General features: G+C 43.9%; 1 protein-coding gene across 1 annotated transcript; it reads right to left on the reverse strand.

The window, feature by feature from the left end:
• Positions 1 to 213: 213 nt before the first annotated feature.
• LOC106600846 (proline-rich protein 15-like protein A) lies at positions 214 to 9184 on the reverse strand. Its single transcript, XM_014192558.3, has 2 exons — positions 8896 to 9184; positions 214 to 685 (listed from the first exon to the last, which is right to left on the reverse strand). The coding sequence occupies exon 2, from the start codon at positions 630 to 632 to the stop codon at positions 309 to 311; it is 324 nt and encodes a 107-aa protein (XP_014048033.1). The 5' UTR covers positions 633 to 685; positions 8896 to 9184; the 3' UTR covers positions 214 to 308.
• Positions 9185 to 16365: the final 7181 nt, after the last annotated feature.

The raw sequence follows: 16365 nt of genomic DNA on the forward strand, positions 1-16365 counted from the left end.
GGAAGAGACGGAGAGTGTGATACTAAGATGCATACAAAGACTCCCAGTCAGTCCCACATTTATAGGGAATAAAGAACGAGATCTCTGGCTGGATTGACACAGATGACATGTCCCAATGGGATGCACTGCCTTTCATCTCTGTGAGTGTTACTGAGTGTGATTGAGGGCACCGTGTGAAATGGTGTGACCAACGAGGTACAGACAGAGAACGTCTTCTGTGTTTGAGTGTGCATGAATTAGTTTAATAGAGAAAGCCATGACTTTTTGGTGTGTATGCATGTGTGTGTGTGTGAACTTTGTTTCCCAGCTCAGAGGTTCTCGTTGCTAGGCTCGTGACCAGGGAACAGATCGGGGGTTTCTGCTAACGTGGCCCTGACCTTCTTCTTCTCTTTAAAACGTCCTGAGTGGGACACTTTGACATGGCGTCCCTTGGTGGTGGTCTTATCCACTATCCTCTCCAGACGGGCGTTCAACTGGCTGTCGTCTGTGGCGCCCTCTACTGGCCCGGGGGCTCCACCGTGGGGTGTGGTATTGCTGCCGTACTCCGCTGGGATCTCGTACAGAACCTTGGGCTCGGACTTCTTCTTACGGAGGAAGGTGAGCTTCCACCAGCCAGGCGACGGGTCAGCCATGACCACACACACAGAGAGAGAGGAGGGAGAGCGGGATGGAAGAATGGAGGGGCCTTGGGTTGGTGTAGGGAGAGAAAGAGTGAGAGAAGTTTAGTATTCAGTTAGTTAATAACTGTAGCTTGATAGCTCCCAACGTTTACAATGAAGATGGATCAGACATGAGTCATGACCTCTCAGAGAGAAGAGTGAGAGAGGGAGGGAGAGTTACATAAATCCCCGTACTACTCCCTTCCCATTCCCCGTTCAAACTCCTGCCACACCTCTTACCATAAGCCCTAACCACAGTAACCTGACTCCCAACACCGCCCAGCTCAGATCGATCTGTGTCAGGGGGAACGGACTGAGCTCTCCTGAATATTTCAGGGGAACTCAATAGGCACCATATGGTGGAGTGGTGACAGGGCACCGGTGGTGATTGGGTTACTCCTATTGTGTGTTGGCCAAGCTAAATGTGCTGGCTGCTAATACAGCGCCTCATATTTCAGCTAAACCCTTTCTACGATGGGGTAACACTCACGGGTTGCCCAATCTCTGGTACTGAGGTGCTGCTCTTTGAATAGCAAGCGCCGTGTTAACATTGTCACTACTTCGGCCACTACTACTGCCATTATCAATCCCTCTACCATTGTCACTACTTCTGCCACTACTTCTGCCATTATCAATCCCTCTACCATTGTCACTACTTCTGCCACTACTATTGCCATTATCAATCCCTCTACCATTGTCACTACTTCTGCCACGACTATTGCCATTATCAATCCCTCTACCATTGTCACTACTTCTGCCACTACTACTGCCATTATCAACCCCTCTACCATTGTCACCACTTCTGCCATTATCAACCCCTCTACCATTGTCACTAGTTCTGCCATTATCAATCCCTCTACCATTGTCACTACTTCTGCCACTACTACTGCCATTATCAATCCCTGTACCATTGTCACTACTTCTGCCACTACTATTGCCATTATCAATCCCTCTACCATTGTCACTACGTCTGCCACTACTACTGCCATTATCAACCCCTCTACCATTGTCACTACTTCTGCCATTATCAATCCCTCTACCATTCTCACTACTTCTGCCACTACTATTGCCATTATCAATCCCTCTACCATTGTCACTACTTCTGCCACTACTACTGCCATTATCAATCCCTCTACCATTGTCACTACTTCTGCCATTATCAATCCCTCTACCATTGTCACTACTTCTGCCACTACTACTGCCATTATCAATCCCTCTACCATTGTCACTACTTCTGCCACTACTACTGCCATTATCAACCCCTCTACCATTGTCACTCCTTCTGCCATTGTCAATCCCTCTACCATTGTCACTACTTCTGCCACTACTACTGCCATTATCAATCCCTCTACCATTGTCACTACTTCTGCCATTATCAATCCCTCTACCATTGTCACTACTTCTGCCACTACTATTGCCATTATCAATCCCTCTACCATTGTCACTACTTCTGCCACTACTACTGCCATTATCAATCCCTCTACCATTGTCACTACTTCTGCCATTATCAATCCCTCTACCATTGTCACTACTTCTGCCATTATCAATCCCTCTACCATTGTCACTACTTCTGCCACTACTATTGCCATTATCAATCCCTCTACCACTGTCACTACTTCTGCCACTACTACTGCCATTATCAATCCCTCTACCATTGTCACTACTTCTGCCATTATCAATCCCTCTACCATTGTCACTACTTCTGCCACTACTATTGCCATTATCAATCCCTCTACCATTGTCACTACTTCTGCCACTACTACTGCCATTATCAACCCCTCTACCATTGTCACTACTTCTGCCATTATCAATCCCTCTACCATTCTCACTACTTCTGCCACTACTATTGCCATTATCAATCCCTCTACCACTGTCACTACTTCTGCCACTACTACTGCCATTATCAATCCCTCTACCATTGTCACTACTTCTGCCATTATCGATCCCTCTACCATTGTCACTCCTTCTGCCATTGTCAATCCCTCTACCATTGTCACTACTTCTGCCACTACTACTGCCATTATCAATCCCTCTACCATTGTCACTACTTCTGCCATTATCAATCCCTCTACCATTGTCACTACTTCTGCCACTACTATTGCCATTATCAATCCCTCTACCATTGTCACTACTTCTGCCACTACTACTGCCATTATCAATCCCTCTACCATTGTCACTACTACTGCCATTATCAATCCCTCTACCATTGTCACTACTTCTGCCATTATCAATCCCTCTACCATTGTCACTACTTCTGCCACTACTATTGCCATTATCAATCCCTCTACCATTGTCACTACTTCTGCCACTACTACTGCCATTATCAATCCCTCTACCATTGTCACTACTTCTGCCATTATCAATCCCTCTACCATTGTCGCTACTTCTGCCACTACTATTGCCATTATCATTCCCTCTACCATTGTCACTACTTCTGCCACTACTACTGCCATTATCAACCCCTCTACCATTGTCACTACTTCTGCCATCATCAATCCCTCTACCATTCTCACTACTTCTGCCACTACTATTGCCATTATCAATCCCTCTACCATTGTCACTACTTCTGCCACTACTACTGCCATTATCAATCCCTCTACCATTGTCACTACTTCTGCCACTACTATTGCCATTATCAATCCCTCTACCATTGTCACTACTTCTGCCACTACTACTGCCATTATCAATCCCTCTACCATTGTCACTACTTCTGCCATTATCAATCCCTCTACCATTGTCACTACTTCTGCCACTACTATTGCCATTATCAATCCCTCTACCATTGTCACTACTTCTGCCATTATCAATCCCTCTACCATTGTCACTACTATTGCCATTATCAACCCCTCTACCATTGTCACTACTATTGCCATTATCAATCCCTCTACCATTGTCACTACTACTGCCATTATCAACCCCTCTACCATTGTCACTACTTCTGCCATTATCAATCCCTCTACCATTCTCACTACTTCTGCCACTACTATTGCCATTATCAATCCCTCTACCATTGTCACTACTTCTGCCACTACTACTGCCATTATCAACCCCTCTACCATTGTCACTACTTCTGCCATTATCAATCCCTCTACCATTGTCACTACTTCTGCCACTACTACTGCCATTATCAACCCCTCTACCATTGTCACTACTTCTGCCATTATCATTCCCTCTACCATTGTTGCCACCACTATCACAATAGATATGACTACTACTACAACGACTACTGCTAATGCAAGCCTGAGATTGGGGTTAGTTCCATTCTGATGCAGTCATTTCTGATAATTAATATACTTCTTTTTCCAGCTGAAATTCCCCTGGCCTTGGTTCAAATCCAACCAGTCATTAGAATAATTCTTTCAACAGGGAGTTTCAGTTTAGTGTTTCATCTCAATGGAAGTTTCCCTGTTATGACGAGACAGAAAAGTACCCCGGTGTTAGCAAGTAAAATGCTTTTTCAACTCCAGGTAAACCGTTCTGCAAACAAACATCAAAGGGACTTCCAGAAGTCATGTGTTCTGTAGTGTGTCAGTGCAGGTTAAGTGCTCCTGCTCGGACTGTAAAAGTCGTGGGAGAGTTTGGCTGCTCATTGTGTAATACAGGCAGAGCAGGTTGTATTGTCTGTCCTGTGGGTTTCTACACAAGTAAACCTCCCCACTTTAGCAAACATGTACTGTACTGATTTACCAGCACACATACTATATCAACACAAATGGACATCTAGAACATGAAGATCAGACTAACTATGTGAAGCGCAGACAAAGGCGAACACACACATGCAAATGGAGGGACACACATATAGCAAACACATGTAGTAAACGTAAAAATAGACACGTGCGGGCCACACACACACACACACACACACACACACACACACACACACACACACACACACACACACACACACACACACACACACAAACATACACAAACACATACTGCTCTGCCCTCGCTGCACACAGATAAAGCCTCTGCTTTGTGCCACTCTCCCCCCAGAAGAAGGGAGTAGGCTGTTACCCGCCGATCGCCTAGCAACGCTGTGGAAATTTCCATAGACTATGCTAATGTAATTTTGGTGATCTGTTCCGGTGCTGATCAGTGGTGGAAAAAGTACCCAATTTTCATACGTGAGTAAACGTAAAGATTCCTTAAAAAAAAATGACTCAAGTGAAAGTCACCCAGTAAAATCCTACTTGAGCAAAAGTCTAAAAGTATTTGGTTTTAAATGTACTTAGGTATCAAAAGTAAAAGTATAAACCATTTAAAATGTCTTATATTAAGCAAACCAGACGACACGATGTTCTTGTTTTTTTTATTTACAGATAACCAGGGGCACAGTCCAACACTCAGACATAATTTACAAACGAAGCATTTGTGTTTAGTGAGTCCACCAGATCAGAGGCAGTAGGGATGACAATGGAGGTTCTCTTGATAAGTGCATGAATTTGACAATTTTCCTGTCCAGCTAAGCATTCAAAATAAATTTAAAAAAGTACTTTTGGGTGTCATGGAAAATGTAAGGAGTAAAAAGTACATTATTTTCTTTAAGAATGTAGTGGAGTAAAAGTAAAAGTAGTCAAAAATATAAATAGTCAAGAAAAGTACAGATACCCCGTAAAAAAAAAAATATATATATATATATATATATATATATAAGTCATATATATATATTAAGTCATATATTATATACATTATAAATAAAATAAAAATAAAATAAAATAAAAACACTAAATCAGACTTCACCTCTGAAGTGATCGAGGTACACCAAATATGCTCTACACATGACCAATAGTTTTCCAACGGTATATATATATATATATATATATATATATATATATATATATATATATATATATATATATATATATATATAATGTATATAATATATATGACTTAAGCACTTTACACCACTGGTTCTGGTGACCTGATAGCTGAGGGTTGGGTTTGGGTGTGTAGATAAACAAGCAGAAGCCAAGACAGATTTTTTTCTCTCATGACAAAACAACCGATACACTTGGTCAACATGTTAATGTTTGAGTTCCTTTGACTGGATTCCTGCCAGGGTGAAACGTTCAGAGGCAGAGATAGTCTGGGTGTCTTTTTATCTGCCTCAGCATAATAGTCTGTCTAAGATATGTCTAGTCTTAAATATCTGGCTTTATGTGGAATCATGTCCTGTTTACAGTTGATATTTTACTGGTCAATTGTTATTCAACCTAACATATTTGTAATGATAAATTGCTTATCTGGGTTTACTAACACATATGTCAGTCACCGGACTTTGTAGTACTGCCCTATGTGTGGGTGGTTATCTTACAGTCAAAGTGCAACCCATTTTATGACCCTTCTCAAGCGGTTTTCCTCATTAGTTCTATTGACCATTATATTGCCCATTATATTGCCCATTATATTGCCCATCGGAATGCCAGTCAGTCAGTGACATTCAACACAGCTCATTCTCAGGTCATCCACGCGGTCTGTCTTTCCGTCATTCCACCTCTTGTCCTTTAGCCATCAGTAACCTAGATTTCCCATTTCACACCCTCCTCAGAGCAGAACATCGGACCATGTCCTGGACCAGTCGTTGGTACAGCCAGTTGTCCAGCTCAGCAGACAAGGTTACTTCCAGTAAAAATCCAAGTACTGAGTTGGTTTAAAATGATGTCATGAGGAATTCCATAAGAAAACATGAGATCTCCATTTTAGAGAATCATTAATTTTATGGCTGTGTTGCGTCACTATTTGGAATGGCCAAAGGCTAGGCCAGAGGCAATCCCTTCAAGGTAACAACGATCGTGTCCATATTCCTCATCCAGAAAAATCGATCAAACAAACATAATCACAATTTCACTCCATTACAGGTAGTAAACCTGCACTTGTAGCCCAGATTTCTAGTGAGACTCTGTATCAATCCTTCCAGTCATGTGGAAAGTCTACGCTACGGTAAACATCCACCTGTGTGTGCAGGCCGGGGTTAACGCCACTGATAGGAAAGTTACCTTTGGTGATAACTCTGTCTGCAATAAAGCCTATAGCTCCATTCCCATGCTAACGTTGGACTCTTATCTGGGAATTCAAATATTTACGAAATGTGGAGCGTGGTCAAACATGAGGGGAAAATCCCTTAAAATGACAACCTCACTTCTCATGCATCTGTCAAACTATTGCGTTAAGCAGGCTTTGACACAACAGTGGCCGATATGCTGGCCATTAGAGCAGTGGTCATTCCCTCTAAGGATATACTACACGTGTTTTGGTATGTGTTAAATTGATGCCGTGACTAAGATTATACTTATTACTTATTAGCGAAGAGTAAGATGTCAAGGCGAGTTACGCAAATGATGGTGTCATGTTGGTATTTTACAGCTGACATAGTTAGTGGGAGCATTGTATTAAATCCATACGAATGTAGACACATTGACATACGGTCACCAAGGTACAGTGCAATCAGTTAGGTGCAGTGTGTGCTAACAGCTTCGTGTTTACTCAGTGTGTGTATGGTCAAAAGGCTCAGTGTTCAAAGGTCCTTATTGCTAACTGGAGGGGCCCAAGGAAGCCTATTGTGTCTGAAGTCCACTCTCAGTCAGTTTAAGAGGTGTCCATCTGAAATTAGGTATGTTGCGTGAATAGTGCAGTAAGCACAATATTTGAAGTTGTGGAGAAAGATACAACAAGCTCTTCAATTTTGATCATCCATATTTTGTCATTGCAATCTTGCTGTACATCTGGCAAAATGTTGTTAATTGTGTACTGTCAAGATACAGCTTAGGGTGTGTGTGTGTGTGTGTGTGTGTGTGTGTGTGTGTGTGTGTGTGTGTGTGTGTGTGTGTGTGTGTGTGTGTGTGTGTGTGTGTGTGTTTGTGTGTGTGTTTGTGTGTGTGTTCACAAGAATAGTAAACAAACAAAAATGTTGTTGGTCCCCACAAGCTTAAATGCTATTGGTTGGGGGTTTAGGGTTAAAGTTAGAATTAGTGTTAGGGTTATGGTTACGTTTAGGGTTAGGAGCCTGGGTTAGTTTTATGGTTAGGAGCTAGGGTTAGTTTATGGTTAGGAGCCTGGGTTAGTTTTAGGGTTAGGAGCCTGGGTTAGTTTTAGGGTTAGGAGCCTGGGTTAGTTTTAGGGTTAGGAGCCTGGGTTAGTTTTAGGGTTAGGAGCCTGGGTTAGTTTTAGGGTTAGGAGCCTGGGTTAGTTTTAGGGTTAGGAGCCTGGGTTAGTTTTAGGGTTAGGAGCCTGGGTTCGTTTTAGGGTTAGGAGCCTGGGTTAGTTTTAGGGTTAGGAGCCTGGGTTAGTTTTAGGGTTAGGAGCCTGGGTTAGTTTTAGGGTTAGGAGCCTGGGTTAGTTTTAGGGTTAGGAGCCTGGGTTAGTTTTATGGTTAGGAGCTAGGGTTAGTTTATGGTTAGGAGCTAGGGTTAGTTTATGGTTAGGAGCCTGGGTTAGTTTTAGGGTTAGGAGCCTGGGTTAGTTTTAGGGTTAGGAGCCTGGGTTAGTTTTAGGGTTAGGAGCCTGGGTTAGTTTTAGGGTTAGGAGCCTGGGTTAGTTTTAGGGTTAGGAGCCTTGGTTAGTTTTAGGGTTAGGAGCCTGGGTTCGTTTTAGGGTTAGGAGCCTGGGTTAGGTTTAGGGTTAGGAGCCTGGGTTAGTTTTAGGGTTAGGAGCCTGGGTTAGTTTTAGGGTTAGGAGCCTGGGTTAGTTTTAGGGTTAGGAGCTAGGGTTAGTTTTAGGGTTAGGAGCCTGGGTTAGTTTTAGGGTTAGGAGCCTGGGTTAGTTTATGGTTAGGAGCCTGGGTTAGTTTTAGGGTTAGGAGCCTGGGTTAGTTTTAGGGTTAGGAGCTAGGGTTAGTTTTAGGGTTAGGAGCCTGGGTTAGTTTTAGGGTTAGGAGCTAGGGTTAGTTTTAGGGTTAGGAGCCTGGGTTAGTTTTAGGGTTAGGAGCCTTGGTTAGTTTTAGGGTTAGGAGCCTGGGTTAGTTTTAGGGTTAGGAGCTAAGGCTAGGTTTAGGGTTAAGGTTAGGTTTTCAGGTTAAGGTTAGGGTTAGAGGCTAGGGAAAATAGGATTTTGAATGGGACTGAATTGTGTGTCCCCACAAGGTGATTGTACAACACTGTGTGTGTGTGTGTGTGTGTGTGTGTGTGTGTGTGTGTGTGTGTGTGTGTGTGTGTGTGTGTGTGTGTGTGTGTGTGTGTGTGTGTGTGTGTGTGTGTGTGTGTGTGTGTGTGTGTGTGTGTGTGTGCAATATCCTCACCTGTGTATATGTAGAGATCTGGAGGCGACCTTCCTCCCAAAGCGTAATAGTTTATGGGAGAAGCCCTGCTCGGAAAGCCAAATTCATTGATTCAAATATCAGATCATTCCCACTCCAATATCCACTCCAGAATCCTCTTCCACTCTTATCCTTTTACTGCTATCCTTCCCTTCGTCTTCTTCGTCCTCCCCTGTTCAGTCTATTCTCTCTCTCTCTCTCTGATAGCTAGGTGTAGAGCTACAGGTGCAACCTTTGTCCCTCCCCCTGTCACACAAATACACACTCAGCTGAGTTGAACACCATAGACCCCGCCCACTGGGACTTGGGTAAACACAACCAGGGTGACAGTGAGACGAGAAGAGCGTAGATAGACGCTCAATAGATCCGCTTGGCTTATGACATGTTCTGCCAAATCACTCTGCCAACACGTTCGCCGTGTCTGCTGGTTCAGTCAGACAGAAGGCTTGTTAATACCAACTATGTAAAACCTTGAGAGGTTAGAGAGGACGACCGTTGTTTATGGTTATACCCGGAGATCTGCCCCGCCCTTAGATATCATGTTGTATCCATGTGGATTTTCATCACGCCTGGCGTTCTAGTTTTCAACACTCCCTCAGAAGTAGGACGTTGGTTAATATGTAACCAAAAGGCTTAGCCCTCGGATGCATTAAGGAAGGAAGTCCATCTCCATGGCTTCAATTTGTATTGGCGTCATTGTTGGATGTCAACGTGTTGTTTAGAAGCTCTTGGATACATAAACCACACGCGTGTCAATATCGCTCCCCTGAATATACAGCACACACGTCCAGACACATACAACGACGAGGCAACAAAAAAAAAAAAATCTGTCTTTTTATTCAGTGGGTAAGACAGCAGAAGTCTCGTACAACCCTCTGACAATATCCCCAAAAAGTGAAACCTACGCGGACACAAATACAACAATCTCCAAGACAGCTTGTGAGAAGGCTTGAAACTGGCAGATCACATGTCATTTTGAAAACATCCTTATGACCCAAAATGGCTGCCATAAAACCAAAGAGGCCTATATAACCCATCTCATCTCTCCCCACAAGCCTAGAGAGCATGGCTCCTTGTGTCCAGCTCCAAGTAGTCAACCATCTGTTTGCTAAGGCCCATAAACCTGTGATCATGTGATACGTGTCTCTAGAAGGGCGATATGGACAAACAACACAATCAAGGCGTGTCTTTTGGCTGAACGTGTTCGTTGTTTCATATACACGTTTCGCCAGTGACTTTCCCAGAAGCATAAGGGCGACAGTGGGCACGTTCAGTTCTTCTGACTACCTACATTATGTAGGCTACAACTTGAACCAACACAGATATGAACCCGTTATCCTATATCATAGTATCATGTTATGACAATCTGAGCTCTACAATAATACGGTTATTTGATATAGCGCTATGAGCATTATGAAAGATCAGGTTGAAGAGGGAGGAAATAGGCCTGAGCAGCGCCCCTGTCCTATCAATCTCTGCCACGGGCGCATCATGTAAAACTCCCAACATTGCCATCCTTAGATCTCAAGCATATCTCAGCTTCATATCAGTTCGCATGTTCCGGAGAGAAGTGGTCATGCTCCCTCCCTCCTTTTGTCTGATCTCATCTCTCTCTCTCTCTCCCCCTTTCTGGGATAGGCTGGGCGTGTGTCTCAGCAGTGTTTTATTGGCAGATGCATGGACAACAAACACAATTGAAAGGGACAGCGCTATTCCAACAGCGCTATCTTTTACCAGCACTGCACAAGAGTTCATAATGGCTCTACACATACTGTTCCTTCTGACCTCTGACCCCAAATGAGTGTTTCAGTTCTTCAAACCAATAGATGTTTGGAGAAGGAGGTCACGTGTGTGTTAGAGAGGGGCAGAGAGGGGCAGAGAGGAGGAGAATGATTATTTTACATTTTAGTCATTTAGCAGACACTCTTATCCAGAGCGACTTACAGTAGTGAATACATACATTTCATACATTTTTTTGGTTTTTGTTGTACTGGCCCCCAGGGGCGAAAATCTGATATCAACTTTGGAGGGGACAATTACATGAAATTTTCTCAAGAGCAATTCCTGAGGGGGACACCAAAAGTAGTGCTGTAACACATAACCTACATTGTAATATGGTAAATGTATATTGAGGAACCAAAGAAATAAGGTGTTTGCCGTACTCCTAACTACCGGTACCCAAAACTACACAACTAATCACAACAGCAATACCATTGCCTTTAACAAATCTTAGTTCAGTCACCAGTTTAAGTTGAGAGTGGGGGTATCCATGGCATTTTCCAATTATGTTCCTATTTTACAAGTCAAAAAAATTGAGAACCTTTCATAATGTTGCCAAACAAAGACTCAACAAACTTACCTGAGACTCCCTGTCTCTGCCAGTCTGTCCCTGCATAGCTGTCCCCAACTCTGCTGTCTGTGTGCCATCTGTTGCCTGCTCTGCCTAATGACATCATTGTGAAACATTTCCATTAGAATTTCATTTCTTTCTTTTGAACATTTTATCAACTAGTCTGAGATATTAGGCTACTAGGGTTCTTACTTTGCGTTTTGGTGTACTGAAAAATACTCTGATGTCCGTCTTTTATTTTTCTGCCATTTTTCTACCTGGCTGGCTGGCTACACACACACACAGTGTGTAGGTTATTTACAGTAGGAGATGGGCTTCTATCATCTTCTATCATTCTATTTGGGCTTCGATCTAAAAGGTAGCTAGCAAATGTGAAACGGATTAAAATGACAAGAGTTGACAGCTGTATGAGTTCACCATTTACACAACATATGCTGCAACCTTTTGTAATTTTAATAGTTTGTTTCATATTGGCTGGCTTCCAACAATAGCTGAATTTGCAAAGCTAGCGAGCACCAATTCAGTTTCAGTGGTGTTTGCTATAATCTTTGCTACCCGGGTTAAATAAAGGTGAAATAAAATAAATAAATAAAAGTTCCCTTGCGACAATTTAGCTTTTGCAACGAGACCATTAAATATATTTAAGACAATGGTAGAAGAGAGTGTAGTTCTGTTCAGTTTGGACTTCAGTTTATCGCTAACCTTATCACAGGGACTTTGAAGCACTAACTTACATCATCTGCGTGCTGATCTTGGAATAAATTGACGATAGCAAAGATTCCATCTTTGACGACGCCACATAAATGGAATAGGTACTAGCTAGCTTAATAGTTCATATTTGCGCGCTAGCTCTGCATATTCAGCTAGTGTGTGTGCGCGATTGACTGGATTAACCTTACGTCAGTTACGTTCATTGAGTGCCTTTCAGACAGTAGACACGACCCCTCTGTTACCTTGCCAACTAAGGAACTGGCAGTGGATCAAACCATTGTGAGGCAAAGGGTGGGGGGGGGGTCGCAATCTTTTGAAACTTAAAAACGCGCTATTAAGTGTCTATAATCAGCACAATTGCTTTCATTGCGTATTATTAATATTATTTAAATTACATAGTTATGTTTCAGTGATATATTGGGGGGGACAAATCATATTTTTCCCAGGATGGGGGGGGTCGTGGCCCCCCGTGGAAATCGAACCCACCACCCTGGCGTTGCACACAGGGAAGACCCTTATCTATGCATAGTCACTTTACCCCTACCTACATGTACAAATGACCACAACTAACCTGTACCCCTGCACATTGACTCGGTACCAGCACCCCCTGTATATAGCCTAGTTATTGTTATTTTATTGTGCTATTTTGTATTTTATTTTTGACTTTAGTTTATTTAGTAAATATTTTCTGAAATCTCTTTCTTGAACTGCATTGTTGGTTAAGGGCTTGTAAGTAAGCGTTTCACAGTAAGGTCTACACCTGTTGTATTCGGCGCATGTGACAAATACAATTGGATTTGATTTGAACTTCAAGGTGACAGGGCGCTTAGACAGACTGCAGCACGAAGACCAACAAACGGAGCCTCGTTTCTGACGGTTGATCACAGAACGCACAAAACAATTCTGCTCTGGTCTGTACCTGGGTGGGGAAAATGGGAGTGAACTTTATCTCTACGACTGGGTCTTAGTTGATGATATTGGTTTGGTTTACCTGGTGGATAACGAGAGAGCTGGGGGGGGGGGGAGAGAAAATAAATCGTAGACACAATGTCATTCACTCGTGAGAGAAGATCTGATTAAATATCACTTGTAATCAAACAGTAACGTTGCCGTTCGTTGATGCCAATTTGACATGACTGTTTGCTGCGACTGGATGAACAACTCTAGGTGAAAATATAGTCAAGTGCACACGCAATGAGATGTTCATTCAAAGCAGGCACCCCGTATAGAACTGTAGCGACGTAGATAAGCAAATACGCTCCGGCATCAATCACAACTGGCTCGCAGATAAAGGAAAGCCGTGCCACCGAGCCAAACGGAAGATTCTATTCCTGTCAAACTGATTCTACGTACAGTACAATCGACCTGTCAATCTACTACAGGCATGTCAATACAATATGCACTGTGTTTTACACTAGATAGGTGTTATTCTTGTCGTTTTGCCTGTGTGAGTGTCTGTAGTGTTTGGATTTTGTTATGTTGTTAGTTAAGCATGTGTTGTTAGGCGTTGTCTGCCAATAATCAACCAGTGGGTATAAATAGTTTATTGAGTTTGAAGTGGTTTTTGCAACAGTACCTCCTTGTGGACAGAGACTAGAACTGCACATACACACAATGGCCATCCCCCCCCCCCCCCCCCCCCCCCCCAAAAAAAAGCAATGTGACCTCTGTAAAAAAAAAAGACTGTAATAGTCTATCTTTATAATCTACTACTGATGCCAGACTAGGCATTTGGGTCAGGGCATTTGGGTCAAATATTTCCTTAGTACAACAAGCCCCACTAGCAATAGAGACTATCAAATAGCATGTCACCTGATGTAGTACTCACATTACCCAGCAGAGGGCATCCAACCAGCATTGTACATGACATCACTGGGCACTCTGCCATCACACACAGGGCTGGCACTCTGCCATGGCAGTAAGTTCACTCGCGCTGTCCTGCTGGTGGCGGACCTCTAAAGCGATTAGGCCGCGCTGCTCTCTGGCGCTAGGAAACCTCCATGGCACCTCCGTGCTGCTCTCCCATGTGGGACGTTGGCTGTGGGTCCACCGGGTCTGTCTAGCGCAGCTAGAAACTCTGGGTCCTGCTCCAAGTCCTGGGGAGCGTCCTACAGACTTACAGACTACAGTCCATTGGTTGCTAGTGGGGCTTGTTGTACCACGACGCCGCTGAAAATGACTGATGACAGGAGAAGAGTCAGGTTGAATATTTTGGCTGTTTTTCTTTTTTCTCGTACCAATAGCTGTTGTCTCCGCAAACGAGATGGTTGAAGTTGTGAAGGGAGTCTTAAGTAACACTGCCACCCAGTGGTCTTACCCTATCGTTGCAGGGAAGCTGATCAGATGGGTACAATGGTTTGAAAGGTTTTTGTGCTGTCTTTGTTTGTGGTAGTATGGGGATAGGACACCAGGTGGCAGTTGAGCATATTTACACTCAAAACCTCGTGATTTCATAATAACAGTGGAGAATGTTCTGTATGTTTTAGGATTCCGACACACCGTTTAGAAATACAGTATTCTACTCAATCAGAGGAAACAGCAGTGAAGAACAATGGGTGGATCATTGGTAGAATAATGAAGAGGGAGAGTGATGTTTATTTATTTTCCCTTTTGTACTGTAATTATTTGCACATTATTTACAGCACTGTATATAGCCACAATATGACATTTGACATGTCTCTATTCCTTTTGAACTTTTGTGAGTGTAATGTTTACTGTTCATTGTTTATGATTTATTTCAGTTTTGTTTGTAATCTATTTCACTTGCTTTGGCAATGTAAACATATGTTTCCCATTCCAGTAAATCCCTTTGAATTGAGAGAGAGAGTGAGGAGAGAGGTGCTCTGTAAATGGGATTCTGACGGAGGGCTGTCCCCTTAAGCACAATGTAGCCCCCTTCACTCTCCTCTCTCGCTCTCCTTCCCCTCTCTCCTCTCGCGTGCGACTCCATTTTAATTTCACAGCAGAGAGGGCTTAACACTGCCCCCCCCCCCTCTCTCTCTCTCTCTCTCTCTCTCTCTCTCTCTCTCTCTCTCTCTCTCTCTCTCTCTCTCTCTCTCTCTCTCTCTCTTCCCTCCTTCCCTCACTTCACGCCCACCCCATCCCTCCTTCCCTCTCTTCATGCCCACCCCATCCCTCCTTCCCTCTCTTCATGCCCACCCCATCCCTCCTTCCCTCTCTTCATGCCCACCCCATCCCTCCTTCCCTCTCTTCATACCCACCCCATCCCTCCTTCCCTCTCTTCATGCCCACCCCATCCCTCCTTCCCTCTCTTCATGCCCACCCCATCCCTCCTTCCCTCTCTTCATGCCCACCCCATCCCTCCTTCCCTCTCTTCATGCCCACCCCATCCCTCCTTCCCTCTCTTCATGCCCACCCCATCCCTCCTTCCCTCTCTTTATACCCACCTCATCCCTCCTTCCCTCTCTTTATACCCACCCCATCCCTCCTTCCCTCTCTTCATACCCACCTCATCCCTCCTTCCCTCTCTTCAGGCCCACCCCATCACTCCAGTCGCTCGTTACCGAGGGCGGCGGAGGAGGCACAGTGAATGATGGGAGCCATCCATTAGAACCCCACCACCACCCTCTGTCCTACACACACACACACACACACACCTGACTCACAAATACACCCCCACCCCCTAACACAAATGTATGCGTCACACACTCACAACAACCACCTCAAACACACAGACACTCTCACCTTCTTCCCGCACCCCCAGGCATCTCTTCAGAATACGTGGGCGTAACAGGTTAGGTGTAAGCCGTGCTTTAACGGCCACTTCCTCTCCAGTCAGGTCCAATATGCACCAGTGTTACCGGTTACAATGGGAGTGGGGAATAATGCATCGGACTACCCCCCGGTTTCTATTCTCCTATTCTCCTCTTGCAGCGATGGTCATGTCTGTATCACGTTTGACACAACCAATTCAGAGCATCCTTTATTGATTGGCAGTGACGTATTTTCTGTTTTGTTACTATTCTATTTTCCTTCAATACCTCCAGGCCCTGCCCAGTGGATCACCCATTCAGTCAGACTGTGGAATGGTCCTTCTTTTCCGCTTACCTAAATAGCCACTTCCCATTTCAAATTGTGGGTAATCGAGCTGTATCAGCGCCGCAATAACTCATGAAGATGATGATGATGATGTTCCTACAGTAACATCGTTCATGGTCAAAGCTGTGACGATAGAAAGATGCTGGTAACACTAACGGCTGTGCGAATGTCGGTAATGATCACAGTGACGGTAATGACAACAGTGATGGCGTTGGAATTGGCAAGATAGTGGATAACACTAGTTGAAAGCATAAAAGTACAAACCACGTAGATTCCCAGGAGAGTTTTTTTCCCTTTTCTACATGTAATAGGTGAGCTAACTGGCACTTCCT

The sequence above is a fragment of the Salmo salar genome, chromosome 03 (assembly GCF_965601325.2).
Source record: "Salmo salar chromosome 03, fSalSal1, whole genome shotgun sequence".
Taxonomy (NCBI): Eukaryota; Metazoa; Chordata; class Actinopteri; order Salmoniformes; family Salmonidae; genus Salmo; species Salmo salar.

Coding starts and splice junctions, on each gene's coding strand:
- LOC106600846 (XM_014192558.3), bottom strand. CDS start 632: ATGGCTGACCCGTCGCCTGGCTGGTGGAAGCTCACCTTCCTCCGTAAG.